This window comes from Haemaphysalis longicornis, unplaced genomic scaffold (genome assembly GCF_048455015.1).
Source record: "Haemaphysalis longicornis isolate Haplotype H1 unplaced genomic scaffold, Haemaphysalis longicornis Haplotype H1 scaffold_12, whole genome shotgun sequence".
Classification (NCBI taxonomy): domain Eukaryota; kingdom Metazoa; phylum Arthropoda; class Arachnida; order Ixodida; family Ixodidae; genus Haemaphysalis; species Haemaphysalis longicornis.
In genome coordinates this window covers 77447809-77474904 of record NW_027526225.1, presented here as the reverse complement: position 1 = coordinate 77474904, position 27096 = coordinate 77447809, and the positions used below count along the sequence as shown (strand labels likewise).

Below are 27096 nucleotides of genomic sequence, written 5' to 3'. Positions count from 1 at the left end.
CAAAGCGGCTTAGCACTGCTGGGGTCCGGCTGCCATCTCTCTCCTGGGATCTACTGTCAGTGTGGGGCGAAGCTAGGTCGACACCCAGAGCTGCTGTTTCTCCAGCCTTGCACCACTAGTGCAAGCTGCGCTAATTTTATTTATTTATTTATTTATTGAAAGAGCCCATAAACAACCAATAAAACGTATTAACAAGCTATATACAAAACGTATACGTATAAGCGTATATACAAAATACAGGCTATGCGGTAATCAACAGGCAAAAAAAGATTCGATAAATACGTAGGGTTGTACGTTCTGTGTATGAACGGAGGTGCACAATATGTTAAGGTACAAGAAAGTCAACACCTTGGAAATCAAGCCTATAGCTTGTATTCACCGGCGAGGCACGCATGCAGGCAACCATGTGAGTGCGCCGTCACTGGTTACGTCGGGATCCGCGGGATGGCGTGCTAAGCGCATGATGTGTGATGGACGTTCCAAACTCTACCCCACCGAACGCAAAGTAATGCATCAAGTCCAATGTGAGTGCGATTAATAGCACCTCTGTTGACACCACCGTCGAGAATCGGGTTGAAACGGAGCAGACGACGCACGCCGGTGTTTGTATTTGTCTTCGGCGTGCGAGCGCAGTGGCACAAGCCGCGCCATGTCCGTGGCCGTTTCGAGTGTTGCCAAGCGAAGAAATACCTAAACGTTTCAATGAATAGCACCTATAAGATGCCGCGCTTGTTAGACGAATACCGATGCAATGCAAAGGATGTTTTATATGGGACGCAAGTCATGAAAAGTGCGGGGAAAGAGTTTGAATGAAAATTCTAATTCCTTACACGCCCGAATACTGAAAAGTTACCAAATGGCATTTCTAGAGAATGCAAGATTGCTGTCCTCTGGGATCGTGGACATGTGCACATTACAGATATGTTATCGCTAGCTTCGATATGGAAATATATTTGTGGAAGAAGAGGTCTTCTTGGCACATGATGGCGAACAGATTTTTTTTAATACCGGGCAATCATGTTTCGTAAATATCTTTTTAAGCAGTAACTTTAAAAAGTCGACATTAAAGAAGTCGCTCCTGGTGCACCTCGTCTGCAGGCTGTACGGCCTGAAGTGTAGGGTATTAAAAACTCGATGACCTCGTACCTTCGAAAAAAATGCGCGCCAATCAACCCTGTGAAGGTGGTGGGTAAGCGAAGACGTACACGACACCAACAATGATTACCCATGCGATGTAACTTGAATTCACACACGTGGCTCTGAAAAGAGTGAAACGAGAGACAAGTGAAATTCACTTAACCACACCCTTTATTACTTCAAAGAGATAATCTGTGCTAAGGTCAAATCAATGCATGATTCATGAACGGTGGTTGGTTGAGTTGTATTGGAACACATGAGTGGAAACCCTTTTTTATATAAAATTAAAGGAAGCTCAAACCTGGTGTTAGACGATCTCACTTCTCCTCCATCTCTTCCGCTGCCGACGGAAGCGACGAGATCGGCAGCAGAGACGGGGGAGAAGTGCGATCCCTTGCGTTAATTGGTAAGCTCCTTTTAATTTTTTATGACTCCTAGCGCATGCGCAAGGCGCGCACATGGCCGCTACCTGTGCCGTGGGTGGAGCGCACAGCGGCACGAGAGGTCGCGTGACGATATCACGCGGCATTCAGCGAGAACGCAGGGGGTAAACCCGCAGGTGTGCACGGTGAGTGCGCCGTCTGTCGCCCCGCTTTCCGCGTGGGCTCGTATCTCAATCGTAAGACAACGAGATCTCGCTCCGTTTCTCTATTCGTTCCAGGTTCTATTCCTGGCAGTGCCGGTAACTTCTTTTATTTGTTCGCGGGAGTTTTCTGTTGGCACCAACGGTCCCAACAGAACCCTTGGGGAGTAGAGGTGAAAATCTTCGCTTAAAAATATTTCGGATAATCTCACCTGAACGCTCTAGAACCGGAGAGATGCGCTATAACTGAGGCAGTTCTATATTGCTGAACCCAAAATGAGCTTCGCAAGAATCAGGGCTCTGTAGATCGCGGAAAAGCACGATTCCCGTCTGAGCTCTTCCGTGGCAGACGAAATAGCTACAAGCGTACGGAAAAGAAGAAAGGGTACGGGAGTTTACGTGAGAGCTGAGCATTCGAAATTGCACTTAAGTCGCGCGTAATCGTAACCGGTTTCACCTTTTTCGTATCACAGTAGCAGGCGAATGAGGAAGACGACGTTTTGCGGGTGTAGACAATAACTACGGTTTTAATGTAGGAGCATCACTCACGCGTTGCTATAAGCTCAGCTGGAGAAAAAACGCGCGTTTGTAAATCGGCGCGACCGAACCGTGCGACCGGAAGCTGTTGAAAAGAAAAAGCGTTGCTTGAGTGTGTCGATGTCGGCAAACTTCTTCTGTCTGGCGAGCAATTAAAAAATGTCCTAGGGCCTTTGTATTTTGATATCACCGCTTATATTGCCCTAGAAAGATGTTTTCTCAGCAATACATTTCTGTAAAATAGTAAAACCAATTTTAACGATTTCAAAATTTTCTCTCTCTAAACGTGGCTCCCCCACAGTATGTGTTGCAGTGAAGCCTACTCGTAAACAATTGGCCGCGTATCTGCACCTTTTGTTGCACATGTCGGCGAAAGACGATAGTCGACTGGCGCCCCTGCCAAGTAAATGCATCCCTTCTCTTTCCCGCTCACCTCTCATGCTGTGCCCTTCCCGTCTTGTTCCTTCCAAGATGAACACGCGAGAGGTATGCTCAAGACAATTTAAATTTACCGCGTTCCACTGCTCCAAGTCAGGTGCCTCGATGCCAGCGCTGCCTACTACTACAACGTTTGTAGAACCATGATGCCCCACTGCGCGAGCGTTCCAAGCGGAACGTGTATCCCACCTAGTGGAACCTTTCGTTGCCGTTGCCTTTTGACTTCTTAAATGACGCCAGGAGGTAGCGCTGGCAACAGCAGGTGACGGTTTTCTGCCGTTGATGTATTATTTCATTTGCTATCGCAAAAACCAAGCATTCATGATTTTTTTAATAAAGGAACACTTAAAATATCACTTATGGATTGATTTTCTGCCATATATTTGTTTAATATCTTGATCTTGTTCAACAGTGTTGACAAGTATGAACGCTGACACCGGACTTAGACGTTTAGATTTGGCTGTGAGCATATAAGACTATTGCGCAGATTTTATTTTACTTTGGCCAGGTGGCTGAATCGAGTCCGAGACAGACAGACATACAGACAGACCACAATTTCTGCGTTTAAGTAGCCCAAGAAAGACTATCGTCTTAAAAAAATTGCGTTCCTGCATGTTTTGCGACATCCATACGTAAACATAGCAGCACAAAACTAGCGGCTCTAGACTCAACGATATAACTGATCCACAGAACCCAGCGTCACTAAATAAAGGATTTTGACGCTAACAGAACCCATCAAGAAGTGACGGTCACGCAGTCTCTAGTAGTGCCCACGTAGTTTGTGTACGTGTGGTTGGAAGTGGGGGAGATTTAGAGCGATGTAGTCATTGGTGCACAGAAGAGAAGGGGCGTGAACGTCCTCTTGTAGTTTGCATCTACTTTTAGGAGGCAGTAGTGTCCGTAAACGTTTCATAGCGTCTGCAAACTGCCCCACTATAGGGAGAAAACGTGTACAGCTCGGATGATTTCACCGCGTGTTGTTTTGGTGGACGCCGCAGTGTTAGCGCTCACCCGAAAACTGAAAAATAATTTACACCCCTAAGGAGAAGTTTGGCGGTCCATGACTAACACCCTGACACCCTAGCGAAAACACAAGAAAGCGCACCTTTACAGGGTGTTGTGTCGTGTAAAGCATCGTGTAAAGCATCCTTCTTGTGTTTTAGGGGCGACGCCCCGTTAGGGGCTCGGGCTGTTGGCGTCTCCTGTCGTCGCCGTTGTAATCGTCGTCTCATGCACACCGGGAAACTCATTTACGCCTCGCGCTAGAACGTAATGTGTACAAAAAAAAACACCGGTACACTCGTTTACGCCTTGCACTGGAGAGCTTCGTTCTTCAAAGACAAGAGAGAGAGAGAGAGAGAGAGAGAGAGAGAGAGAGAGAGAGAGAGAGAGAGAGAGAGAGAGAGAGAGAGAGAGAGAGAGAGTTTAATAAAAGACGGTGCCCCTATTCCGGGGCTCCGGGTATGGAGCTTAGGGCCAACTCTGCCCGTTCCGTCAGCTGTCGCTGGCCTTGAGCGGTTGATTTGTCCAGCCACACCACCCACTTGGCGACGGTGACGTGAGGTATGGGCGGGAGAGCGGGATTCTGGGTGCATGTGCAAAGTGTGTGATACATGTCCGCGTATTCCCCGCAGTGTGGACATTGTGGGGTACCCTGCATTTTTCGGAATTTGTGGATCATGTAAGGAGTGGGGAAGCGTCCGGGTCTGTATTTGTCGAAGTATAGCTGCGTGCCGTCGGGTTAGTGTGCTGTGGGGTGCCGGAAACAGCTGTCTGGAAAGGTGTGCCTCCCGAAGAGCTTCTCTTATATCAGTGTAGCGGCTGCCTGAGAAGGGCATTGCCCTCGGATGACCATCCGCTGGTGCCCGGCTGATGCATTCATGCCCACGGACCCAGAGCAGCCTGAATCATGTTTAGCTACCCTGTATCGCATTTTCTATTATCTGTGCCGTAGTTGTGTTCAGCTGGTTGTGAATGAGCCGGCGACACTACGCTTGCGAGTCGCTGAAGATTATTGCACAGTCTTTCTGAGTGCAGCTTTCAATGGCTCTTGCTATTGCTCTTGATTCAAGGTCGGCTGCTTTTTTGCAGTTTCTTTTCGGTGGCGGCTGTCACAAGCTCCAATTCCCTGTTGACAACTGTTATGACACCTGTTCCGTTGGAGAAACTGGCGTCCGTGTACAGTTTGCCAGTATCCAGATCTGTTTTTTCAATCATTTTCAGGAGGGCCTTTGCGCGCAATGCTCTCCGGTCCTTGTGCCTTGTGGCGCTCATGTTGGTTGTTAGGGGGGCTATTTTAATCCTTGCTCGTCTTTGGAGTGAGCTGCGTCTTGCGCTGATATTCATCTTTCACTTCATACCCGAGACTTCTCAAAATTTGGATGGCCTGTCCGGAATTCAAAGACAAGAGACTTTCACAGCAAGGCTGTATGCCTCTACCCCCCCTCCAATGGTTTCATCTTCGTTGGCAAAAACGCCAACGCGCCAAGAATACACTTATACACTGCATGCTTCACCCCTGCCCAGGTTTCACGTTAGCGGAGATGGCCCGGGAGTTTCTTTTTTTTCTTTTTGATCGCTCTGTGAGGATGTGTAAACGATTCTACAGTGCAGTAAGTATGCCGGTGTACTGCACAGCTCCTACAGCGCGGTTGCGTGCACCGTTGCCGGGACGCCGTCAGATGCAGGGGCGTGATTTACGGGGGGGCCCTGACAGGACGCGTTATTATGCAAATATTTCTAATCGAGGCGGACGTGGAATGCCGCGGAGTGTGGGCGGCGGAAAACGGCGTTGGGGACGTGCGTTCGCGTTCTTACGCTGGAGATGACGGGCAGTTTTGCACGCCCAGGTGTCATCAAGCGGCTCGTTCCTCTTTTCGCGCAGCGATGACTGTAAGGCCTACACCCGGCGGTAAAATGATCGTCGTTCAAGAAAGCGAATTCTCCTCTGGGTGCGGAAGGGAAAGACCGATAGATTTGGGGCGTCATTCCTGTATGCAACACGGAAGGACAATCTCAGTGGTCATCAAATGGTTCGTTATATCCGATATTCGTTGTAACCATAGATGTAAAAATCGGCTGTAACAAATCGACAACCTGGCTCGCGCAAAAATACTTGATACAAAAATGCATTTTTAAGGCTTAAAATCCACAGTAAACAAGGCAACCCTTACCTTTCTCCTTGTTGAATTTCAAGCTGAATGAGCAGGGACATGAGTACGTGAAATTACAACAGAACAGAATTCAGTTGACAAAAAAAGCCTTCTATTTATTTGATGAAGGATGTGATCATCATCTGGTGTCTACTCAGAGCACTGAGCAGGATGGAGTTTTCCACAGTGTCCACGAACAAAAGGGCCTTTACACTTATGCAGTTCAGGAGGACATTTTGTTCTTTTTTTTTTAAAGTAGGTTCTCAGACGCCTGGTCAATATTTTGTATTTATATCCGATATCACGCGCGGCTCACGGTTTCAGTTTCGTTATAAGAGAATAAGTGTCATTGAAATAAAGCGTGACCATCCAAACTTTGTTTTTTTAGGTGAGGTATTTTTTATTTCAAATTATCGTTATTACATCGCAAGGGTGACGATAAAAGCTGCATAGAAGCAGCTTGACAAGCCCGTCAGCCTAATTCAAACGTCAAGCAGCAGACGGCAAATATTCATGCTGTACAGCTTCTACAGTAATAAACACAAAACACACCAAAGTATCGCAATTCTATTGCGATAAGAAAAATATGCAAAGTAAAAAAAAATATATGCACGCTAACAACTAAACAAAGAAACGATATTGTATTCGAAAAACATGAGAACGCTGCATGAAAATCATATTTTTTCTGGGAAAAAAAGACAAACAAGAAAAAGAGAAACAAACAACGAGGCACATACTGAAATATACAAAATGCAAATAGTGTCAGTTTACAAAAATGCACCGGTAAACAAAAGTGATAATAAAAATGTATACATATGAGCTACTGCATACAACAGAACAAGAATAAGCCCTTCAAGAGAACATTTACTTCGCTATAGCGCGTAATTCGCTATATCCATTTTAGTTATAACGAGGTTCAACTGTATCGCTACAAGAACGCGTGCGAGGCGATGAACCTTACCGAAATCACCTTAAATGTCAAATTTCGGGGCGTTGACGCACACGTGCACGCACTAAGATTGTGTAGCGATTGAGCTTGCGTGAAACAAACCAAAAAAGGCGAGCAAGCAATGTGCTTACATTTGCGGCCATTGCTCCAAAAGAGACAACGTAGTACATGCAAGGGTATGTGAGGGCCTATGCAGGAAGATACGCGCGCTTTGATTTTCTTCTTCTCTACTTTATTTGTTAGTCCAGAGTCTATCTGCAACAAATCCGTACAGTTTCCGATCAGCGTTTGTGATGTCTCGATCCCTGTACAATTACTTGCCTTCCCGCTGTCCGCCTTTGTTCGGTGAAGACAGACCGGCTGCACTGTAGACCTTACTTCAGCTGCCTAGCGCACTCCTTGAGGTGTTCAGCGTGGCCCGCAAAAATCGTCGTACCGGTGCATCACTTCGACGATCCGGTCGTGGAGGATGCCCTTAGCGTCGATTCCGAAAGCGAAGTCCACGTGGTTGAAAGGACCCGATCCGACGCGCTCGTCTACGACGATGCTGGGAACACGAGCCCGTATCTTGTCGATGTCCGCTGGCTGGGACAAGGTGTCTCCGTCGCCCCAGAATATCGCCACCGGGGCGGTGATCTTTTCCAGGGGATAGCAGGGCGGGGACGTCTGTAACAACAAAAAAAATTAAAGCCGTTCCACTCAATGTGAAAGCTGTCGGAAGTGCAGAGCAGCGATTCGCCATGATGGGCTGTACCGCCGTTATCCGCTTACTGCTACCACCCAATGGAATTCAAATTTCCCGCCTTCGCAGTGCTCGCGCGCCTCCGGCCTGAAACTTCGCCAGCGGGAGTTCTGTTCTGTTTGTGTTTTTGTCCCCGCACGTTCCGGCGTCACACTGCCACATTTTGCGTTTACTATCGTAAAAACCAACCCAATGGGCGTCCTTAACTAAAGGGACGCGGGCGCTGTGATTAATTAGGAATATTTTCCCTCAAGTGTACCTATACTTTTCTTTGCGTTAAACAACGGGAAGATGTACGACAAGCGCCAGCGTTTCACGAGTTTCGAACGCTTATGACTATATAAACCACTTGGCTTTTGAAGCCTCCGGGTTACGCCGCGACAACAGTGACTACGACGGAATTCCGGCTCTACTTGGGTCCAGCGAGCGAGCTACGACGACAAGGCGCGGCCCTGAAGTGCTCTGCACTTGAAATAAGAGCAGGCATGAGTGGCACTTTCTTGCTTCTGAACGGGTAGCACTAACACGTCATGTTCGCTGGCTGGTCAGCAGCATCCTCCCCAGCTGTGGCGTGTGCTTCATTTAACTCTGCTATGCGGCCGCAGGCGAAAAGCGAAAACGCCCGTGTGTTCGAGATTTCGGCGCACGTTAAAGATTCCCAGGGGGTCAAAATTAATCCGGAGCCCTCCACTACGACGCGCCTCATCGCCTGCGTTGCGTCGGCGCGTCAAACCCTACAATCAATCAATGAATCAATCAATCAATCAATGAATCAATCAATCAATCAATTAATCAATCAATCAATCAATCAATCAATCAATCAATCAATCGCTTTTACTCCAGAATACGTAGCAGTCCTAGGTCGCTCAGACTATATATCAAGAATCGCGGCAGAACGGCGCATAATCGGTGATATTTTGCCTAGTACAATAAAAATAACAATTGGAATAAGCATGTGGACATGATTTTTGTCTCTCGAGGAGTATTGAAAACGTCTTCCATCACAATTCATTCCTGGTATCTCGAGGCACAATATCGTGGCCAGCGAATATCGTGCTCTCAATACCATGCACACATACTTCCGTTATCGTTCTCACTGCGTTATCTAGCTCTTCGAGATGCGAGATATTTTTCTGCGTGTAACTCGAGTGGGAGTGGTGTAGCTAGAAATATTGCTTTTGTTTTTGGAGGTGTTAAAAGCTGCCGGCAAAAAAAAAAAAAACTAAAAGGAAAGATAGCCTGCGCGCAAACATCCTTTCCTCTTCGTGTGTAATCTTATTTTGTTGTTACGTATCAATATACCGATACGTGAATATACCGATACGATGAATGTACCGATATGTGAACAGCGTGGATGAAAAACAAAATGTGGAGTGGACAGAGGGGGGAATGCACCGCCAAGAAAATTTCGGGTGGTATTCTGACACCGAAACGCCACCCCTGGCTACGCCCCTGTCGACTGGCATGGAATATGTCACTTTACAGTCGTCTGCACGCTTAGCAAGAGCAGACGATACGAATTTGGCGTGGCATATCTCGAAAGGTCTGACTCAAGTCCCCCCTCTTTGAGCTTGACAGCAATGTAGCAGCTGTGAGTGTACCTCGGCAAAGTTGGCGCGGCTCACTCAACCTCACTCACAAATTTATTTTGGAATCACGACTCACTCAAACTCACTCATTGCTGAGCAGCACATCTGCGCCCACTCAAACTCATAGTCCGCGCAAAACGCAGAACTTACTCGGACTCAAAACTCAAAATGTATTTAGAACTCAAAACGGACTCAACTCAAAATGTACTCAGAACTTAAAATGTACTCAAAACTCAAAATGGACTAGTACTCAAACTCAAATTGCACTCAGAACTTAAAATGTACTCAAAACTCAAAATGAACTCAAAACTCACTTTGTACTCAGAACTCAAAATGGACTCAAAACTCAATATGAAGTGAGAATTCAACTGTACTCAAAACTCAAAATGAACTCAGAACGTGAGTTTGGCAAACTCACGCGTGAGTTCGAGTACAAATGAGTCTGAGTGAGTGGACGCATGAGTGAGTCCGCCGACCTCTGGCTGTGAATAAGGTATTTTCGCCTAGTAAGAAAAAGATGAGCTCGTAAAGCGTTGCTCCAGCTGAAGCGTTAAACAACTGCACCAACTGGTCCCTTCAGAAAGCGGAATTTGTCATTATATGATTTAAAAGAAAAAAAAGTTGCGACTAACCTGTCCGTAGGTCTTCTTGTTCTTTTCGGCGCCGTAGTCGTACTTGCAGAATTGGTCCGTCCTCACAACCTGAAAATCGAGATAAACTAGGCGAACAAGAAGCAAGCTGTATGTACACTTCCCAGAACGCGAACTTAAAAGACCGACAACCGATTTTTGTGGGGTGCATGTCGTCTAGCTCATACGAAATCCATCGTTTTATATACTGCGGTAACAGCAGGGAACTTCTAAATAGACGGCCGGAAATAATTTTAATCTTAATAATTAATATAACCCAAACGACAGCGAAGGAATCCCTCACGAGAAAGCTCAGCGTTTCAACTATCGTCGTTAGACGAATGTTCGTTAGATTTTGTTAGCGATGCGGATGACCGGCATTACCGGACACCCACATGATGAGGACATCGATGTTCTGTTGATGAGGGTGCTCTTGATTTCTATGGTCTTCTTGACTCACACGCTGTGTGACAGCATGTGAGTCAAGAAACATGTGACAGATAATGTCGACACCAGACAGCCTTTGTGTTGGAAATGTCGACACCAGACAGCCTTTGTGTTGGAGATATGACCCTATACGGCTATACGGAAAGCTTAGCCATATGCGAATGAATGGAAATTCGAGGTTATCTTAGGTGAGTTAAAACTGCCAAACAGCAAAGCAGACCACCCGCATTAGTGGTGAATGGGCTGCAGTTGATAGGTATTGTGAGAAGGCAAATAATTAACATGGTTTTGGTGACATATGGAAGCACATATCCCGAGTAATAAATTTTCACAGGGCATCTTATGCTGTGTCGATGCACTAAGGACAAACATACGTTTTACTTTGTCTCACGTTTCCTTTGCTTCACGTTCTGCGATGCCTCCCCACGAGACGCGCACCTGTTTGGAGACATGGGCGGGACACGTTGACGCATTTGTAAACGTGCACTCCCTCTACGGTGCTTTTTTCACGTCCACCGTCGACTTATCTTTCTGTTTCTCTCAGCGTGCCTTTTTTACCGGCAACCCTTATAGTGATGTCTGCACAAATCCGCTTTGTCGTCCATATTTTCCACTTAGATCATCTTAATGATCCACTTTAATTAGTCATTAATTTAATCACCTTAATTGGTTAATTAGTCAAACTTTTGAAGCAGTTCGAACGACGAGACATGTAAGGTATTCGCCTCAATAAGACGTTATATCCACTGGCGCACGCATGTAGATCAGGCCGCTAGCTCTGCGTATCCTCAAGTAACGACTACCGATAATTATGGTTGTGTCGCAACATACAAGCCAGTTTCACTCTGTTTCGACGCCTCCTCTCACCACTGCGTCCAGCTGTTTATGAGTGTCTAAAAAAAAATGTTCAGAACGATTGGAATGCTGTTTAGGGTACGCCATGACATGGAATCCGGAGTTGTTTTCTTTTAACTTTTGACTTTGATTTGGTTTCTTGGATTTGGTTCGTTGTTTTTCTTTGTTTTCGTTGTATTTTACTCTCCCCCCCCATTTTATGTTCTCCCGCTAGTGCTACTTCGACATGTTTTTTTTTAAAAAGCGCACTAGACGGGGACAGAAGAAGAGGCGGTGACACGGGACAAGCGCTAGACACCAACTGAGGCTTTACTGACAGGAAAACAACCATAAATATAAATGCACAGAAACACAATAAAAAAGATAAGGAAGGCGCAGCTTTCACAGTGGATGTGAGTGAAGCTGTAGATAGGCTTTTTTCTGTCGTGTGCAAAGCCAGAGACGGTGTGCTCACGCATTCATCATTTTCCTTGATAATTCATAACGCCTCGAAGATCTCTCTTTGCAGCTGTGTCCTAAAGCTGTTGTTTTCGCTAGTGCTAGTTACCAATAAGCAGAAAACGCGGTCAGCCATGGACCTACCCACTGACTCACTTACACACTAGACGTGCGCGTGCGGAGCTCACTTCACAGCTGTTTCCAACTGTTTCCATTCGACAACGGATCTAGATTTCTGATAACACCATCAGACAGTTATGCAGGGCTTCGCCGACGACACAAGGGTGCGTTAGAACATACGTACTTTTGGCGTTCGCGTAGCACATTAGTATCTAGCAATGACCTTCTTTGGGTCAATTCCTTGGCTTTCCCCCCGGAGGCGTAACCGAGGGCGCAGCAGTGGCGGAGTTTCATTTTTACCGCCATCTTCGCATAATCTTCGGGACTGCAGCGCCATCTCCATTTGACTGGAATGACTGCTTCGGTGTGCACAGCCGCTGAGCGACGCGGGTGTTTAATTTACGAAATTCTTTGAACGTGTTTCCGCAAAGAAAATGCTGAACTCAAGCTATCTGCGACTTTTTTCGTAGACTAATTAGGCTTTTCCTATTGTTTGTTCGATGTATTTTGATAAAATGAACTGCTTTTTTTTCGGTTGTTCCCCGAAAGCAATGGTTCTGCAATGTTAGCGATTGACACTTCTTTTCGCCATTGCAAAGCTCACACGCGACCGCGGAAAACTTTTGCATTGGTGCCAACCGAGGGCTACGATGGATGGAGCGGCTAAGTGTTTGCTCGTAATCTTAAAAATTTCTTAATAATATAAAAATCTCTTGTTTTACTTTCAGATACTTTTCTTATTTCGCTAAGACGGAAGTGCCATTCCTCCCCTTTCATTGACAGGGTACAGTTGGCGAACGTTTTTCCCGCAGTAAAATTTTCTTGTATTTCCCGCGTTGCAATACCTTTGACAGCTCTAAAGCTTCCTTTACGCAGATGCCACAGCAATTTCTGGAAATTACTGTTTCATTTACAGTTTGGCTACAGGGCTTGCGTGTAATTTTAAATACATTTAAAGGAGCCATGAAGAGAAAATACAACTTCGTTTAATTTGAAAGAACTAGGATTCAGTATCTCATTCCACTCCATAACAGCCCCAAAAGATGTTTTTTAACGGGGAAAAAAGCAAGAATTATTTAAAAATTTTCAAATTTTGCGCCACAGTGACGTGTTATGAGCAAGGATGACGTCATACGGGCCAACAATAAAACAATTTTCAGTGCATTAACTGCACGTTAGCATTCAAGTGATGCGGTCAAATGGAACTAGAGGCCCCATTACAGACGTCCAGTCATGTGTCGTCGCGACAGGTTAGTTAGGCGGCCGCCAATCGCGTAAACAAGGTTCTCTGACGTCATAGAAAAGTTGCGGTAAATTGGCTAGGGGGTCGCTACTGCTTCACAAGTTTTCTTTAATATCTCCGTTATTTTTTCGAAGATTGCGATGATATTGGTACCATTGTTATCCGGACTAAGCCGTCTTTCTAATAAATCCAACTTGTATTTTGTCTTCGTGGCTCCTTTAACAACCGGGTAAACGAGTAAGTGCATTCAGATGAGCTTATATAAACCAGGCGTTCATACGCGCGTGAACCTGAAATACCAAATATCGAATAACACAGTTGGGATTTATTGTTTAACGTGTGGGAGCTTTAAGCAACGCCCAAGTCAAGTAAAAGCCGTGTTCCCCCCTTAAGGAAAATATTGCTCTTGGAAACGGATGGTTGACTCAGGCTCGTTCATTCTACGAATTCGTGTATAATATATTTTCTCTGAAACTGGGCGAAAAATAGCGTTATCAGAGGACGGGTTGAGGCGTGTGGAGCCACCTTAGTACGGACTTAAAGAAAGTGGTGGACTTATGAACTAGTAAAATTAAGTTGGAAGAAGAGGAGAGGGGACGAGTGAGCTCGCATGACTGATAAAGTTATTAGGAATACACGAGGAAGACTTCCCTCCAGCAGTGTAGTTGACTAAGTCGATAAACATGATGACTATATAGATTACTTCGCGCCGTTTCTATACACAAAAAATTGGCCGGGTATCTGCTCCGTTCGTTGCAAATGTCGACGCAGGACGATAGTCGACTGGCGCCCCTGGCAAGTAAATGCATCCCTTCTCTTTCCCGCTCACTTCTCATTCTGTTCCTCTCCCGTCTCGTCCCTCCCAAGATAACACGCTAGAGGTTTGCTCAATTCAATTTAAATTTACCGCGTTACACTGCTACAAGTGGGGTGGGGTGCCTCGATGCCAGCGCTGCCGTACGGCGGAGACACGCGTGAATCGAGGCACCCGACTACAACGTTAATAGAACCACGTTTCTCTACTCCACGAGCGTTCCAAGCGGAATGCGATACCCATCTAGAGGAACCTTTCGTTGCTGTTGCCGTTTGATTTTGTAGAATTCCGCCAGGTAGCGTGGATAACAGCAGGCGACAGATTTCTGCAGTTGATGGCAGAGCGAGACGATTATCCTACCACCGAGGAGGCGTGCATAGACCTTCAAGCAGCCCTTTTTGCCCTAGAAAACGCCATCCAGGCAGCAGGAATGCATCCCTCACCGGAAAAGTCCACTCTACTGACTTTGGGTGGCAAAGAACAGGAAAGGCAAAAAGTCGATCTTTACCTTGAAAATCAAGAGATTCCTCCATCCTCGCAAGGTTGCATCCGCCTACTCGGCGTTCCTATCAGTCAAAAAGGCAACGCCACAGAATGGCTCAAGGAGGTCCGACAGGGCTGGGATGCTACAGCCCACCTTATCCACAGAATCGGCCCAAAATTCGGTGGCGCAAGCACCGCCCTCATACGGAACATCGGTAGAGCCATTCTAACTTCCCGGCTAACATACGGCGGGACGTGCTTCAACCTGACGCAAACCCAATTAAATAAAGTTCGAACTTTAGATCACAAACTGCTTCGAGTCATCACCGGACTCCCTCGGCACACCAAGCTAAATGACTTGTATACTTTTGCATCGCTGCCACCAATTGAAGTAACACTGGAATCAACGCGCGACAACCATTCGGACCATCGCGAACTCAGCGTTCAGGGCCGTCATCTCATCGCCTACGATGAGACACGAACTTTTACACCTGGCCCGTCAGCAGACCCTTCTTTGACCCGAAACCCGCCTTGGCAATGGACACAACCGGTAAATCACAAACCAAGGTCGACAAAAGAGCGCAAAAGGCACAAGCATCAAATAAACACCCTATCTCGCTTCCAACACCTACTAGAACCAGGCACATATGCCATCTACACTGACGCCGCACTAGCATCTGACCGATTTGCGTGCGGCATACACCACGTCAACGACCCGAGCTTGACAGAGTACATGACGTTCTCTACGAAATCAGAAATCGATCCACTTACAGCAGAACTTAAAGCCATCCTACTGGCCACCGTCCTGCTTAAGAGGGATCTCCCGTCCATCAAGAGAAAACACAATTCCTCTAAAGTCGTCATATATACTGACAATGCAGAGGCAATCAGCACAATGCACTCTCCAGATCCGCATGACTACATCTCCAATGCGATTAGACGAACCATCGACAGCCTCGCCGAAATGAATGACACCACAATTCTTATAGAATGGACTCCCGGCCACCAGTCCAACCCAGGGAACGAGACGGCCCATCGCATGGCATCTGTGTCACTTCGTACCTCCCAGAACTCTCATGCGACGCCCGCCCCGCTTCCCGAACCTGCCCTCAACAACCCCGTCGTTGAACGCCGTATCCGAAAAACGCGGCGACGCCGTCACCTCAAGGAAACAACCCCAAGGCCAGATCCAACAGTTCCCGAGGACATCCCGCGAGGCCTCCAGGTCCTTCTACACAAGGTCCAGCGGTCACTCCTGACGTCCGCGACCGATGGACCTGGCATCGGCGTTTCGGCAGAAAAAGACCAGATGGCTCCACACCTGTTCCCCCTCCTACCCTTCCCTGCCCCCTGTGCAGTGCCGACCGACCCACCATACACCACCTTCTCTGGCACTGTGCCGGACTCATCGAGGAACGGCGTAGGTGTCTACCTCCTCACGTCACTTCCCATCAAGAATGGATATCGCCTTCGAGCGACGTGAAAGAAACTTTACTGACCCTGTGGATATTTGCTGGACGTACAGGTCTAGCGAAAATGACCTAAATCAAGTGGTCCGTGTGCGGGGCGGACACGCGTTGTGATTGAACCCAATCCCCCCGCTGGTTTATTACCCTTCTCTTTCCTTCCCTTCCCCTGCACGAGGCGTTCGACCTCTCCCTTCTAAATAAATTCATTCATTCATTTGCTATCGCAAAAACCTATCATCCGTAAATGTTTTAATAAAGAAACACTGTAAATATCACTCATGTATTGGTTTTCTGCCTTATATTTGCGTAATATCTTGTTTTTGTTCAGCAGTATTGACAAGTATGAACACTAACACCGGACTTAGACGGTTAGATTTGGCTGTGAGGATATAAGACTATTGCGCAGCATCGGTTTCACTTTTGCCGGCCGGCTGAATCGAGTTACAGACAGACAGAGAGACAGACAGACAGACAGGCAAGCGAAAATTTTCTCGTTCAAGTAGCTCTAGAAAGACTATCGTCTTTAATATCGATGTCACAGGGCATTAACAATCTCCCCGTTAATATAACCCTGGCCATTCGCCGTTCACTCTAACTTCGGTGGAAGCACTTGAGACTATAGGTTGCACGTCGAGGGCGATGATGCAAGGCTGCCTACGTGATGAAATATCTGCGGAGTTATCTTCACCAAGATAACTTAATTTGTCCCCTTTAATTTGCGCGCAGTTCGTTTTTCGAGATGCATCATTACCAACTCATCCAACTCTCAACCCTTTTAAAGAGAACCACGACCGCTTTTCCCACCGCAAGTGAGAATCAGCGTTTGAAGAAGTTGGGGCTCTCAGTTCGAAGAATGAACTCACTCAGAACTGCTAAAGAGCGTTGAAAATTTAACTTCGGTTACTGCTAAACCCGACTGGTACTCGATTGCTTATATTGGGCGAAATGTCCCCAGCCTTGGAGGACAACTTGCAAAAGAACAGCTGTCGCTCGGTACACCACCCGCTGCAGCATAGGCTGAAGACATACCTGGGCAAAATGTAGGAGGTTCTTCCACGAAGTTCCGGCCGGCACACTGTGTACGTAGACATGAACGCGGCTCTGTAACCGTATGAAGCAGAAAAAAAAATTAGCAGTGGCTTAGCTCGGCTTTGCCAGGATATACGTAGCGTGAGCTAAGGTTCAACTGGTTATTCTTACGTTTCGGGGTTGTCCAGGATTAGCTGATTATCATGCTTACTGCTGCTAAAACTATTTCCAATCCAATCTAATCTAATCCAATTTAATCCAATCTAATCCAATTAAATCCAATCCAGTCCAGTCCAATCCAATCCATTCGCGGTGGCAGCGGCTCCGGCGCGCCAGCCGTGCCCCGTGTGACGTCACTGCTCCTCGCGCATGCGCAGCACGGCTCTCCAGGAGCCACGCGAAACTGCTCCATCTCGGCCAGTGTTGTTCACGCTACAAAAGGCCCTTGAAGGCCAAGTTTTTGAAGCCTTCACTAGTGTGTATTCTTTCTCTTACTTCAGCTGACTCTTGCGATAAGCCAACATTAATCAGCCTCTCCTGTGCTTACTATTCATAATTCCTCCAAATTTTTGCCTGGAAATGCTTGAATATTCAGACGGCTTCATCCTGTCATTATCTTTATTCCCCCCATCTACAACGCTCTTAAGCAGACTGCTTTAGCGATTATTGAATCGTTTTGTGGCTTTTTAAAATCTCCTGTTATTCCATATGTTTATCTTTGGCAGTCGTAGGGTTCTGTGAAACCTTTAGACATACACTCTAGCTCGCACGTTATATTTTCTTATAATAAGGCAGCGTCGTTAAGTCTTCGCTTTGCGATTTCAGCTCAAAGGCACAGAACATTCGCACGCGTGAGTGTCACGCAGCACAGTTTAACTGGCATCTACTGCATTTTCTTCCTCTTTGTACACTGAAGCTATGCCACCTGTCACGCTCAAATGCATCGATTGAAAGCGTAACATTTTAGGCCTCACGGTGCGTTTCCTAAAAGCTATACATTTTCTATTCCTGCTGATACGAGGTAATCTCAAACGTACTCAATGCAGCAACGAAATAAGGAATACATTAAAAATCCTCTGTATCACTTCTGATAAATGTTGTCACGGGAGTTTTGATACAGGAGTTTTTTTTTTTTTTCTAGAATAAGTTGAAGACTTGAGGAGGATGGGGTTCTGCGCATATAGAACCCCGGCTGTGTCGCTTCTGGTACTTCCTACTTGCTTTTGTTATGAAGTTGTTTTCGGAAGGACAACTGCTTGAAACTTTCACAGCAGCCCCCTGCTGCCATCACTCTTAGGCAAAAAGGACTAAAACAGGGACTAAAATACAGCCGTTAGTCCTCGCGGACGACCGTTCATTTTCAAGGGGAGTATCTGCGACAGAGTACGTGCCGTGAGCATAAATGCGGACTAACTGTTCGTCCCCGCCGATCTATAAGGAGTAACGGGAAGACGAAACGCACGCAGTTAGTCTCTCTTCTGCGTCGTTAATCCCCTAATGGCGTCGTCGTTGCCCTTTCGCGCATATGTCTGCGAACAGTTTTATATTTCCAAAACACAAGCCATTGCAGTCACTGCGTGCTTTAGATGGTGCCACGGGAGAAACTATTGATGTTAGTTATAAGAAAATCGCCTAGGGTTAGTAGAGCGGCGGGTAATGGCAAGGAGCGGCGAAGTGCGATTGCCAATACGCTTCTCGGCGAGGTTATGTTGATACGCTGTGTTGCATACGATTCGTGCGAGCTAATAACGGCCAATGAAAGCTTTCAAGCGCCTTAACAGTAACGCAAAAATTAGTGACAATTGCAAAAGTGGATTCCTGAGCGTAATGAATATGTATATGTTTAACAGAGGAGAAAAAACGCATGTTGCTGATGACAACTGCAAAACAAAAATGCTCGCTACAGGTAAGCGTCTCGAAGTTATCTTTTACGCTCGGTATATAATTGCCTTGGGCACCAAAGCTATGAAAATGCTGCAACTACTGTAAAACCCGCTTGCATTTCCCAGTCGCAATCGTCTAGCGACGCGAATGTGAAGAATTCAGGGTAAGCAACACCGAATTCGCTTTCGCCGATGCAGGAAAATATGGCATGTTTCCTTATTCTGACACTCACACAGACTACACCTTTCACATACGTTACATAGAGCACTTAACATATGTATCGAACACTTAGAAAGCATTTAGCTTGCGCTAATTTGTGCGGAAACAAACGAGTCGTCCGATCGCCCAGCTACCTATCTCAACTAGGCGACGACGAGTTGATTGTTATTTACGAGAAAAACTTTGGTTGTGAGGCTCTACTTCGAATCGAACTGAGCAATAGTCCCTAAACCTAGCACAAAGCGCTAAGTGCAACGCGCAAAACGCGGTCACGTTCGCTTGCACAGATAGAAATTCGGTCACCAGTTGCAATGGATCTGTTACGTTATGCACAGAACTACACGCTCTACACTTGAATATTATCTACCGCGATTACCACCTGGCGGCGTGGTCCAGCGGATAGCGCGTCGGGTTACTCGTGTATAATTCCGGGTTCGATCCCTACCGGTGGCGGAGTTTTTTTCTTTTTTCTGCACTTTACGCAGTTCGTCCTTGGGGAGTATCGGAACGGACCATCCGGGTGGGGGACTAACTGTTCGTCCCCTCGCAGTTAGTCCCCAAAGGGACTAATGATTGTGGCAGAGGCCGTTAGTCCCCGAAAGGACGAACTTTTAGTCCTTTTTGCCTAAGAGTGCAGACTTTAAACCTTCTACTTGCTGGCACAAGTTCAAGCCACATGCCGAGATTGTGCTGTCCGAGCAGTTAAACTATAGAAAGTGGCAAAGCCTGTGGCCAGCCTGGTATGTGCCTTATGCTTGCTCCAGCAGCGGAAGGGCAACACGTCTTGCAAGGATGTGACATTGATGACAACGCCCACTATTGGGGAACAGTGTTCCGCAAGCTTAGGTGGGGCACATTCCCTCAGCCTTTAAAGTAGATGAAACACGGTTAAAATATTTAACTGACTTTTTCAAAAGCTCCAGCTACTAAGTTGACCCGATGTGGACGCATCTTAAAAGTGGACCTGCTTTTGCTTAACCCGTTGAAGTTTATGACCTTTCGGGGTAACAAGCTGTCAACGTCTTAGGCACAATTACACAAAACATCTACTACGGTTGCGTTAAAGACAGGGATTAGGGACGCTGTGCATTGATTTGTAAAGACTTCTTTTTTTATTCAATGCAGGTTCTCCTGCGTTCTTACGTTCGCGCTTTTAAACAGCAGAAATCAAAACGAGGTTACTGTGATCACAGCCAGTTCAGCGTACGTGCAGAAGGTCGTTGCCCATCACATATGAAGCCATTCCAAGCGCTCTATCAGCGCAATACATTACCTGCATGCCCGTTCGTGCTTGTCCCCACCTGTAGCTCCACCGCTTCTATTCACGGACCGTGGTTGTGATGCCGTTGGATTTGGGGAGCTGACCCGAACACAGCGCAGCTATTTTCGCCAGCAAAGCGAGATATGTGCTCGCACAGTAATGCGGCTACGCCGTGCTGCCATTTCATGGTGTTTCGTAAGAAAGCGGACGAAGTCTTTGGTGTAGCGTTATAGTGGGCACTGATCCATCTCTTCTAAGGAGCTGTAACGTTGAAGCGAATGTTGCTACTTGGCGCGAGCAGTTGCATAAGGGAGGGGATAATTACCCCAATTTAGATGAAGAATATAGATGCAGCGATGGCGTAGAGGTAGAACACCCGCCTCGCGTGCAGAAGGACCGTGGCTCAAATCCCGGTGCCGGACAATTCCCACCGGATAAAAAAAAAAAAAGAAAAACAAATCCGCGCATTGATGGAATTGCACAAAGGGGCTTGGGGTGCGGCCTGACCCCGGCGACCATTGCCGGTAATGCACTCCCTCACCAGAGCAGGATTGGCCACCCTGGTGCAGTAACGGCCACAACCTCCCATGAACACGCCAATTAACCCTCGGCCCTCAGTCCCCAGCGGCTGCGAAGCAACTGACCACGGCGGCGGTCAGACCTGTGACGCAGCAGAGGGTGCTAAGAATCCCTGGATCCGGACAGGCCGCCAATGGAATCTGAACCTGGCAACGTTTAACTTGCGAACCTTATCTAGCGAAGCAAGTCTCGAGGTGTTGTTCGAGGAACTAGAGGGCATTAAATGGGATGTAATAGGGCTTAGCGAGGTTAGGAGGTCAGGCGAAGCCTTTACGGTGCTGAAAAATGGACACGTCCTATGTTACCGTGGTCTAGAGGACAGAAGAGAACTGGGAGTGGGATTTCTAGTCAATAAAAGCATAGCTGGCAACATAGACGAATACTATAGCATTAACGAAAGGGCAGCAGGTCTTGTAATTAGGCTCAATAAGAGGTACAAGCTCAAGGTGGTGCAGGGCTACGCGCCCACATCCAGCCACGACGACAAAGTAATGGAACGCCTCTATGAAGATGTGGAATCGGCAATGGCTAAAGCAAAAACGCAGTATACCGTAGTTATGGGGGACTTCAATGCTAGAATCAGGCAAGAATCAGGCTGGAGACAAGGCAGTTGGGAACTATGGTCTGGGCTGTAGAAATAGCAGGGGGGACCTACTAGTAGAGTTTGCCGAACGGAATAACCCACGCATTATGAATACCTTCTTCTGTAAACGGGAGAGTCGGAAGTGGACCTGGAGGAGCCCGAATGGGGAGCACAAAAATGAAATAGACTTCATATTATGCGATAACCCTGGCGTCGTGCGGGATGTAGAAGTGCTCGGAAGGGTAAGGTGTAGTGACCACCGTATGGTAAGATCTCGAATTAGGCTAGATTTGAGGCGGGACCGCAACAAGCCAGTACGTAAGAAGCCGATAAATGAGCTAACAGTAAGACGTAAAGTAGAAGAATTCAGGATCGCGCTGCAGAACCGATATTCCGCCCTTAACGAGGAAGCCGAGCTTACGACACAGGAAGCCAGCGACAACCTTACACGCATCCCCACGGAGTGTGCAGTAGAAGTCGGGGGCACTATGGCTAGACAGGATACTGGTAAACTTTCTCAGGAGACGAAATATCTAATCAGGAAACGGCAAACGATGAGAATCTCTACCGCAGCTGACAGAATAGAACTAGCCGAGCTCTCGAAGTTAATCAATAAGCGTAAGACAGCTGACATACGGAAGTATAATATGGAGAGGATCGAATACGCTGTAAAGAACGGAGGTAGCCTGAAAGCAGTGAAGAGACGTCTTGGGGTGGGGAAAAATCAGATGTATGCACTTAAGGATAAGCAAGGCAACGTCATCACAAATAGGGATAAATTAGTCACAGTGGCCGAGGAGTTCTATAGGGATCTGTACAGTAGCCGGGACATACAGGATAATGCCGAACGAGACAGTAGTTCAGAGGAGATAGACATCCCACCAGTAACAACCGAAGAAGTAAGGAAGGCTTTGAAAGAAATGAAAGGGGGCAAAGCACCTGGTGAGGATCAGATAACAGCAGACCTCTTGAAGGATGGCGGAGAAATTGTACTTGAAAAACTGGCAAACCTGTATACGCAATGCCTAATGACCGCAATGGTACCGGAATCTTGGAAGAACGCCAACATCATCCTAATTCATAAGAAAGGCGACATGAAGGACTTGAAAAATTACAGGCCGATCAGCTTGCTGTCAGTCGTCTACAAGGTATTTACCAAGGTAATCGCTAACCGAATCTCTGCAACCTTAGATTTCAGTCAACCTAAAGAACAAGCAGGGTTCCGTAAAGGTTATTCAACAATGGACCATATTCACACGATCAATCAGGTGATAGAGAAGTGCGCTGAGTATACTGAACCCCTATATATAGCCTTCATAGATTAAGAGAAAGCATTTGACTCGGTCGAAACTCTAGCCGTCATTCAGGCATTACGGAACCAGGGGGTAGATGAGCATTATGTAAGAATACTAGAGGATATCTATAATGGGTCTACAGCTACCATCATCCTCCATAGGGAGAGCATTAAAATACCTATAAGGAAGGGTGTCAGACAAGCAGACACAATCTCTCCAATGTTATTCACAGCATGCTTACAAGAAGTATTCAGAACGTTGGATTGGGAACAGGTGGGAGTAAGGGTTAATGGAGAATACCTCAGTAACCTCAGATTTGCTGATGACGTTGCCTTGCTAAGTAACTCGGGGGACGAATTGCAAAGCATGCTTTCCGCACTGGGCGAACAGAGTAGAACCGTGGGCCTGAAAATTAATATGCAGAAAACTAAGGTAATGATCAATAACCTCGGGACAGCACAGCAGTTTGAGATAGATGGCGAGGCAGTGGAAGTGGTAAGCGAATATATATACTTAGGCCAAGTTGTGACCCCAGATCCCAACCATGAGGCAGAGATAATTAGAAGGATCAGAATGGGGTGGGGTGCATATGGCAGACATTCTCAGATAATGAATAGCAGCCTACCATTGTCGCTGAAGAAGAAAGTGTATGACAGCTGCATCTTACCGGTACTCACCTACGGGGCAGAAACTTGGAGGCTCACTAAGAGGGTTCAACTTAAATTGAGAACGACTCAGCGGGCAATGGAGCGGAAAATGATAGGTGTAACATTAAGGGACAAGAAGAGAGCGGAGTGGGTCAGGGAGCAAACTGGTGTTAAAGACATATTAGTAGAAATTAAGAAGAAGAAATGGACGTGGGCAGGGCATGTAATGCGAAGGCAAGATAACCGCTGGTCATTAAGGGTAACAGAGTGGATCCCTAGAGAAGGCAAGCGTTGCAGGGGGCGGCAGAAAGTTAGATGGGCAGATGAGATCAAGAAGTTTGCGGGGATAAATTGGTCACAGTTAGCACAGGACCGAGGTAATTGGAGAATAATGGGAGAGGCCTTTGCCCTGCAGTGGGCGTAGATATGCTGGTGATGATGATGATGAGATGAAGAACAACCGCCACCGTATAGAGTGCAATCCTACTGAATAACCGCTTACTTAGAATTGAAACGAGCACGCAGGCGTGAACGAACACGTCAGACGTGCACGCACACTGAATGAATGAAAAGTCTTTATTGTGGAATGGCTCTTTGGCCTAATAGGGGGGGGGGAAAGGGTGTCGGAGAAAAGACAGAAACAAAGAAAGAAGAGAAAGAAGTGCGTACACACATGCGTGTACATGGTATACATTTGCAATCACATGCGGCGATCGATGCCTGCCTCGTGAGCGAACGCCCAGAGGGAGAGCAGGGTGTCGCGGCTGTTGTTGCTGGGGGTGGTCCATTGATGCAGAGTGCTGATGTGCGGTGGCAGGTACTGGGCACGGAGGTCCCGGTAGTCAGGGCACTCCCACAGCATGTGGGTCACTGTTGGGCACACTTCCATGGTGCATGTGGAGCAGCTCACTATGGGGCCCTGTTCGTGGTTGCCGTCGTCGCTGTCGTCGTCGGTAGCCCCAGGCCTGCATCGCTGGTGGGCCCGCCATTTGGCGAGCACGTCTGCTGTTCGTGCGGCCCCCGCACGTGTCTTGTGGATGAGGACCTGAGCCCCCCGTGGCAGTCCTCGGGGCAGGGGGTGGTGGTTGGTGGGGATGTGCTGCCAAAGGGCGCGCCTTCGTTCCCTCTTGGCTGCCAGAATTTTGGCTCTTGGGTCGGGGTCGTCTGGTGCGGGCATAGTCTTGGTCACCAGGGCGGAGCGGTCGTCCATTAGCTCGCTCGCCAACGCCTGTGCGGCTCCATCGCCAATGCCACCGGCGTGACCTGGTACCCAGTCCACCCTCACCTCCACTCCATATTGCTGGTACAGCACTGTGCTTGCCATTTTGATCCTGTGAGCAGGCGTGCCAGTCCTGGGGGTGCGGCCAAGGATTTTTATGGCCTCTCTACTGTCTGTGTAGATCACCACAATCTCCCCTGTCTGCCTCAGTCCTCGACGGGCCTCCCCACAAACCCCGTCCACTGCACACAGGATGGCGGACAGTGAAATCTGGTCTGGGCTGGGTCGGTGCTCATGCACGTTGATCTGTCTGCATGTGCCGATTGGGGAGATCGCAGCTAGCCTGGCTCTGTGTGTGATGGGGTCCCAGGTGGCTGCCGTAAACACAGAGTTCCGGGTTCTGTCAGTACAGGCAGCTGCTGTTCTACGCTCCGCTTCATGATCCTGCTGATGGCACTTTTTGGAGAGGGGTTTGGGAAGCTTGAGGAGCACATCGAGCCAACGCTCCAGCAGGCTTGGCAGTTTGGGTGCATCGGGGGGTAGTTCTTTTGTGAGGGTGAGGAGTCCTCTACCCGCAGTTGTGTTTTGCCGTCGTAGTTCATGGCCTTCATTGTGTGCCTCGATAAAGGCTTTGAGGGGAGGGAGGCCGGAGTACCTGTAGAGTTCTTCAGTCCTCGTGTGACGCGGCAGGCCAGTTATTGCGCGGAGACATTCGAGATGGAGGACCTCCAGTTGTGCGTAGTGGGTTTGGTTCAATGTGAAGCAAGCTGCTCCGTAGCATGCCTTAGAGGTGAGGGTTGCCAGGCATAATGTCCTGATGGTGCGTGTTCCGGCACCGCCAAAGTGGTTGCCTATGCGGCGGATCAGGAGGAGGTGTCGGCGCCACGTTGGCTTAAGCTGACGGATCCATTCCTTTGGTCCACCAACCTCACTTAGGGGAACCCCAAGGATCCTCACCCACCGCTCCGCTGGTCGGGTGATGGTCTTGCCGGCCAGTGTAAGGCTTATCTTCGCTCGCTCAGAGTCGTAGCCACCTACCAGGAGGAGGTTAGTCTTTTCCGGTGACGGCTGCATGCCAGTGGAAGGGAGGTAGTTGTCGATGGTGTCCAAGGCTTGCTGCATGATTCCCTGTACATCTGCTGTGTTCAAGTTCGTGCCCTTGGGGTCCACCCACAGCGTGATGTCATCTGCGTAGAATGTCAAGCCCAGGTGCGGAATTTTCCGTAGCTCTACAGCCAGTCCTCGCATCACGATGTTAAAGAGGACTGGAGACAAGATGGCACCCTGCGGCACTCCTCTGGAATTTGAGAATGTCCTTGGGTGGCCCGATCCAGATTTGACCTCAAACGTTCGGGCCACCAGGAATGATCGCACAAAGTTCATGATTCGTGTGCCAACTCCAGCCCCATCGAGAGCCTTCAGTATCGCTGTGTGCGCCACCGTGTCAAAGGCTTTCTGCAAGTCTACTGCCAGGAGGATGCCAGAAACCTTAAGGCGACCCCGACGGCCCCCTCCCACCAACTGGCGCAGTAGCAGAAGGCTGTCTTGAGTGCACAGCCCTGGTCGGAAGCCAGTCTGGGCTGGATCGAAAAAAGCTGGGTTCTCCTCTTCGAGGTGGTATGTGAGCCGACTCAGCACCATGCGTTCGAGGAGCTTGCATAGCGTTGACGTTAAAGCTATAGGTCGGAGATTCTTGATGCTGTTGGGTTTTTTCCCTGACTTTGGGATGGGGTAGATAATCGAATGTTTCCATTCTGCTGGGATGCTCCCAGTTCGCCAAATCTCGTTCAGCTCGTCCAGCAGCAGCAGCTTCTCTGGTTCGTCAAGGTTGAGGAGCATTCGCCAAGTGATACCATCCCCGCCTGGAGCACTGCGCACGTTGGCAGCATCCAGGGCCAGGGTCAGCTCTTGCAGAGTGAATGGTGCCTCAGCTCCCAGGTCACTGGCTGGTTTACTTGGTTCATAGGTGCGTGGGTCTGCTGGGATGGCCGGTTGTGGAAAGAATGCCGCAGCGGCGGCCACCTCGAATTCTTCTGGCGTCAGGTCTAAGGCCATTTGTATGTTGAGTGCCGAGTTTTGTGTCTTGTGCTTGCCGGACATGGTTCGGTGGGTTTGCCATAACTTGCGAGTGCTGGTGTGCTTGTCAAAGGTTTCGCAGTATTCAAACCACCTCGAACGGGCAAGCTGTTTGGCATATCGGCGAGCCTGAGCAGTTTTGTTGCGCACTCGGAGGAGATCCCCGTATTGCCGGCCATTGGCCAGGTAGATTTTGTGAAGGCTCTCCCGTGTGGTCCATAGGTTCAGTAAGTGCTTATCCGGGGTAGGAGCTGACTCGTCTACCATCAGATGTCGTGTGGCCTCCTGTGCTGATCTAAGGAGCCGTCGGGTCACTGGGACCCTCTTATCGTGTTCTGCCACTGCTTTCCGGAACGCATCCCAATCTATTGCTTTGGATCGGCGAGGGCGGCCTGTGCAGCCACCCACAGACAGCTCCAGCCAGAGCGGGTAGTGGTCTGAGCCCATTGGGTCCGCCCCGCGTCTCCATTCCGTCACTAGGCCCTTGTCAGCCCAGGTGAGGTCTGGGGTGGTGTCCCGCTGGTCCACTCGGGGGCTGCAGCGTGTCGGGTAATCTGTGTCATTGGCCAGTATTAAGCGTGCCGTCTCGGTTGCTTGCTTGATCTGCAGGCCCCTGGCGTCTATTTTCTGGTAACCCCACTCCTGGTGTTGCGCATTAAAGTCGCCTGCTATGAGAATG

The 27096-nt window shown here is 48.1% G+C and overlaps 1 protein-coding gene across 1 annotated transcript in view; it reads right to left on the bottom strand.

Annotated features, from left to right (window-relative positions):
* Positions 1–6270: 6270 nt before the first annotated feature.
* LOC144162823 (gastric triacylglycerol lipase-like) overlaps positions 6271–27096 on the bottom strand; it is a 60739-nt gene continuing 39913 nt past the window's right edge. Inside the window, exons 9-11 of the mRNA XM_077693488.1 lie at positions 16655–16726; positions 9760–9828; positions 6271–7462 (exon numbers count right to left, since the gene is read on the bottom strand). Coding sequence (XP_077549614.1) covers positions 7205–7462; positions 9760–9828; positions 16655–16726 — 399 coding nt within the window. The 3' untranslated portion in view covers positions 6271–7204. The remainder of the gene's footprint in view (positions 7463–9759; positions 9829–16654; positions 16727–27096) is intronic.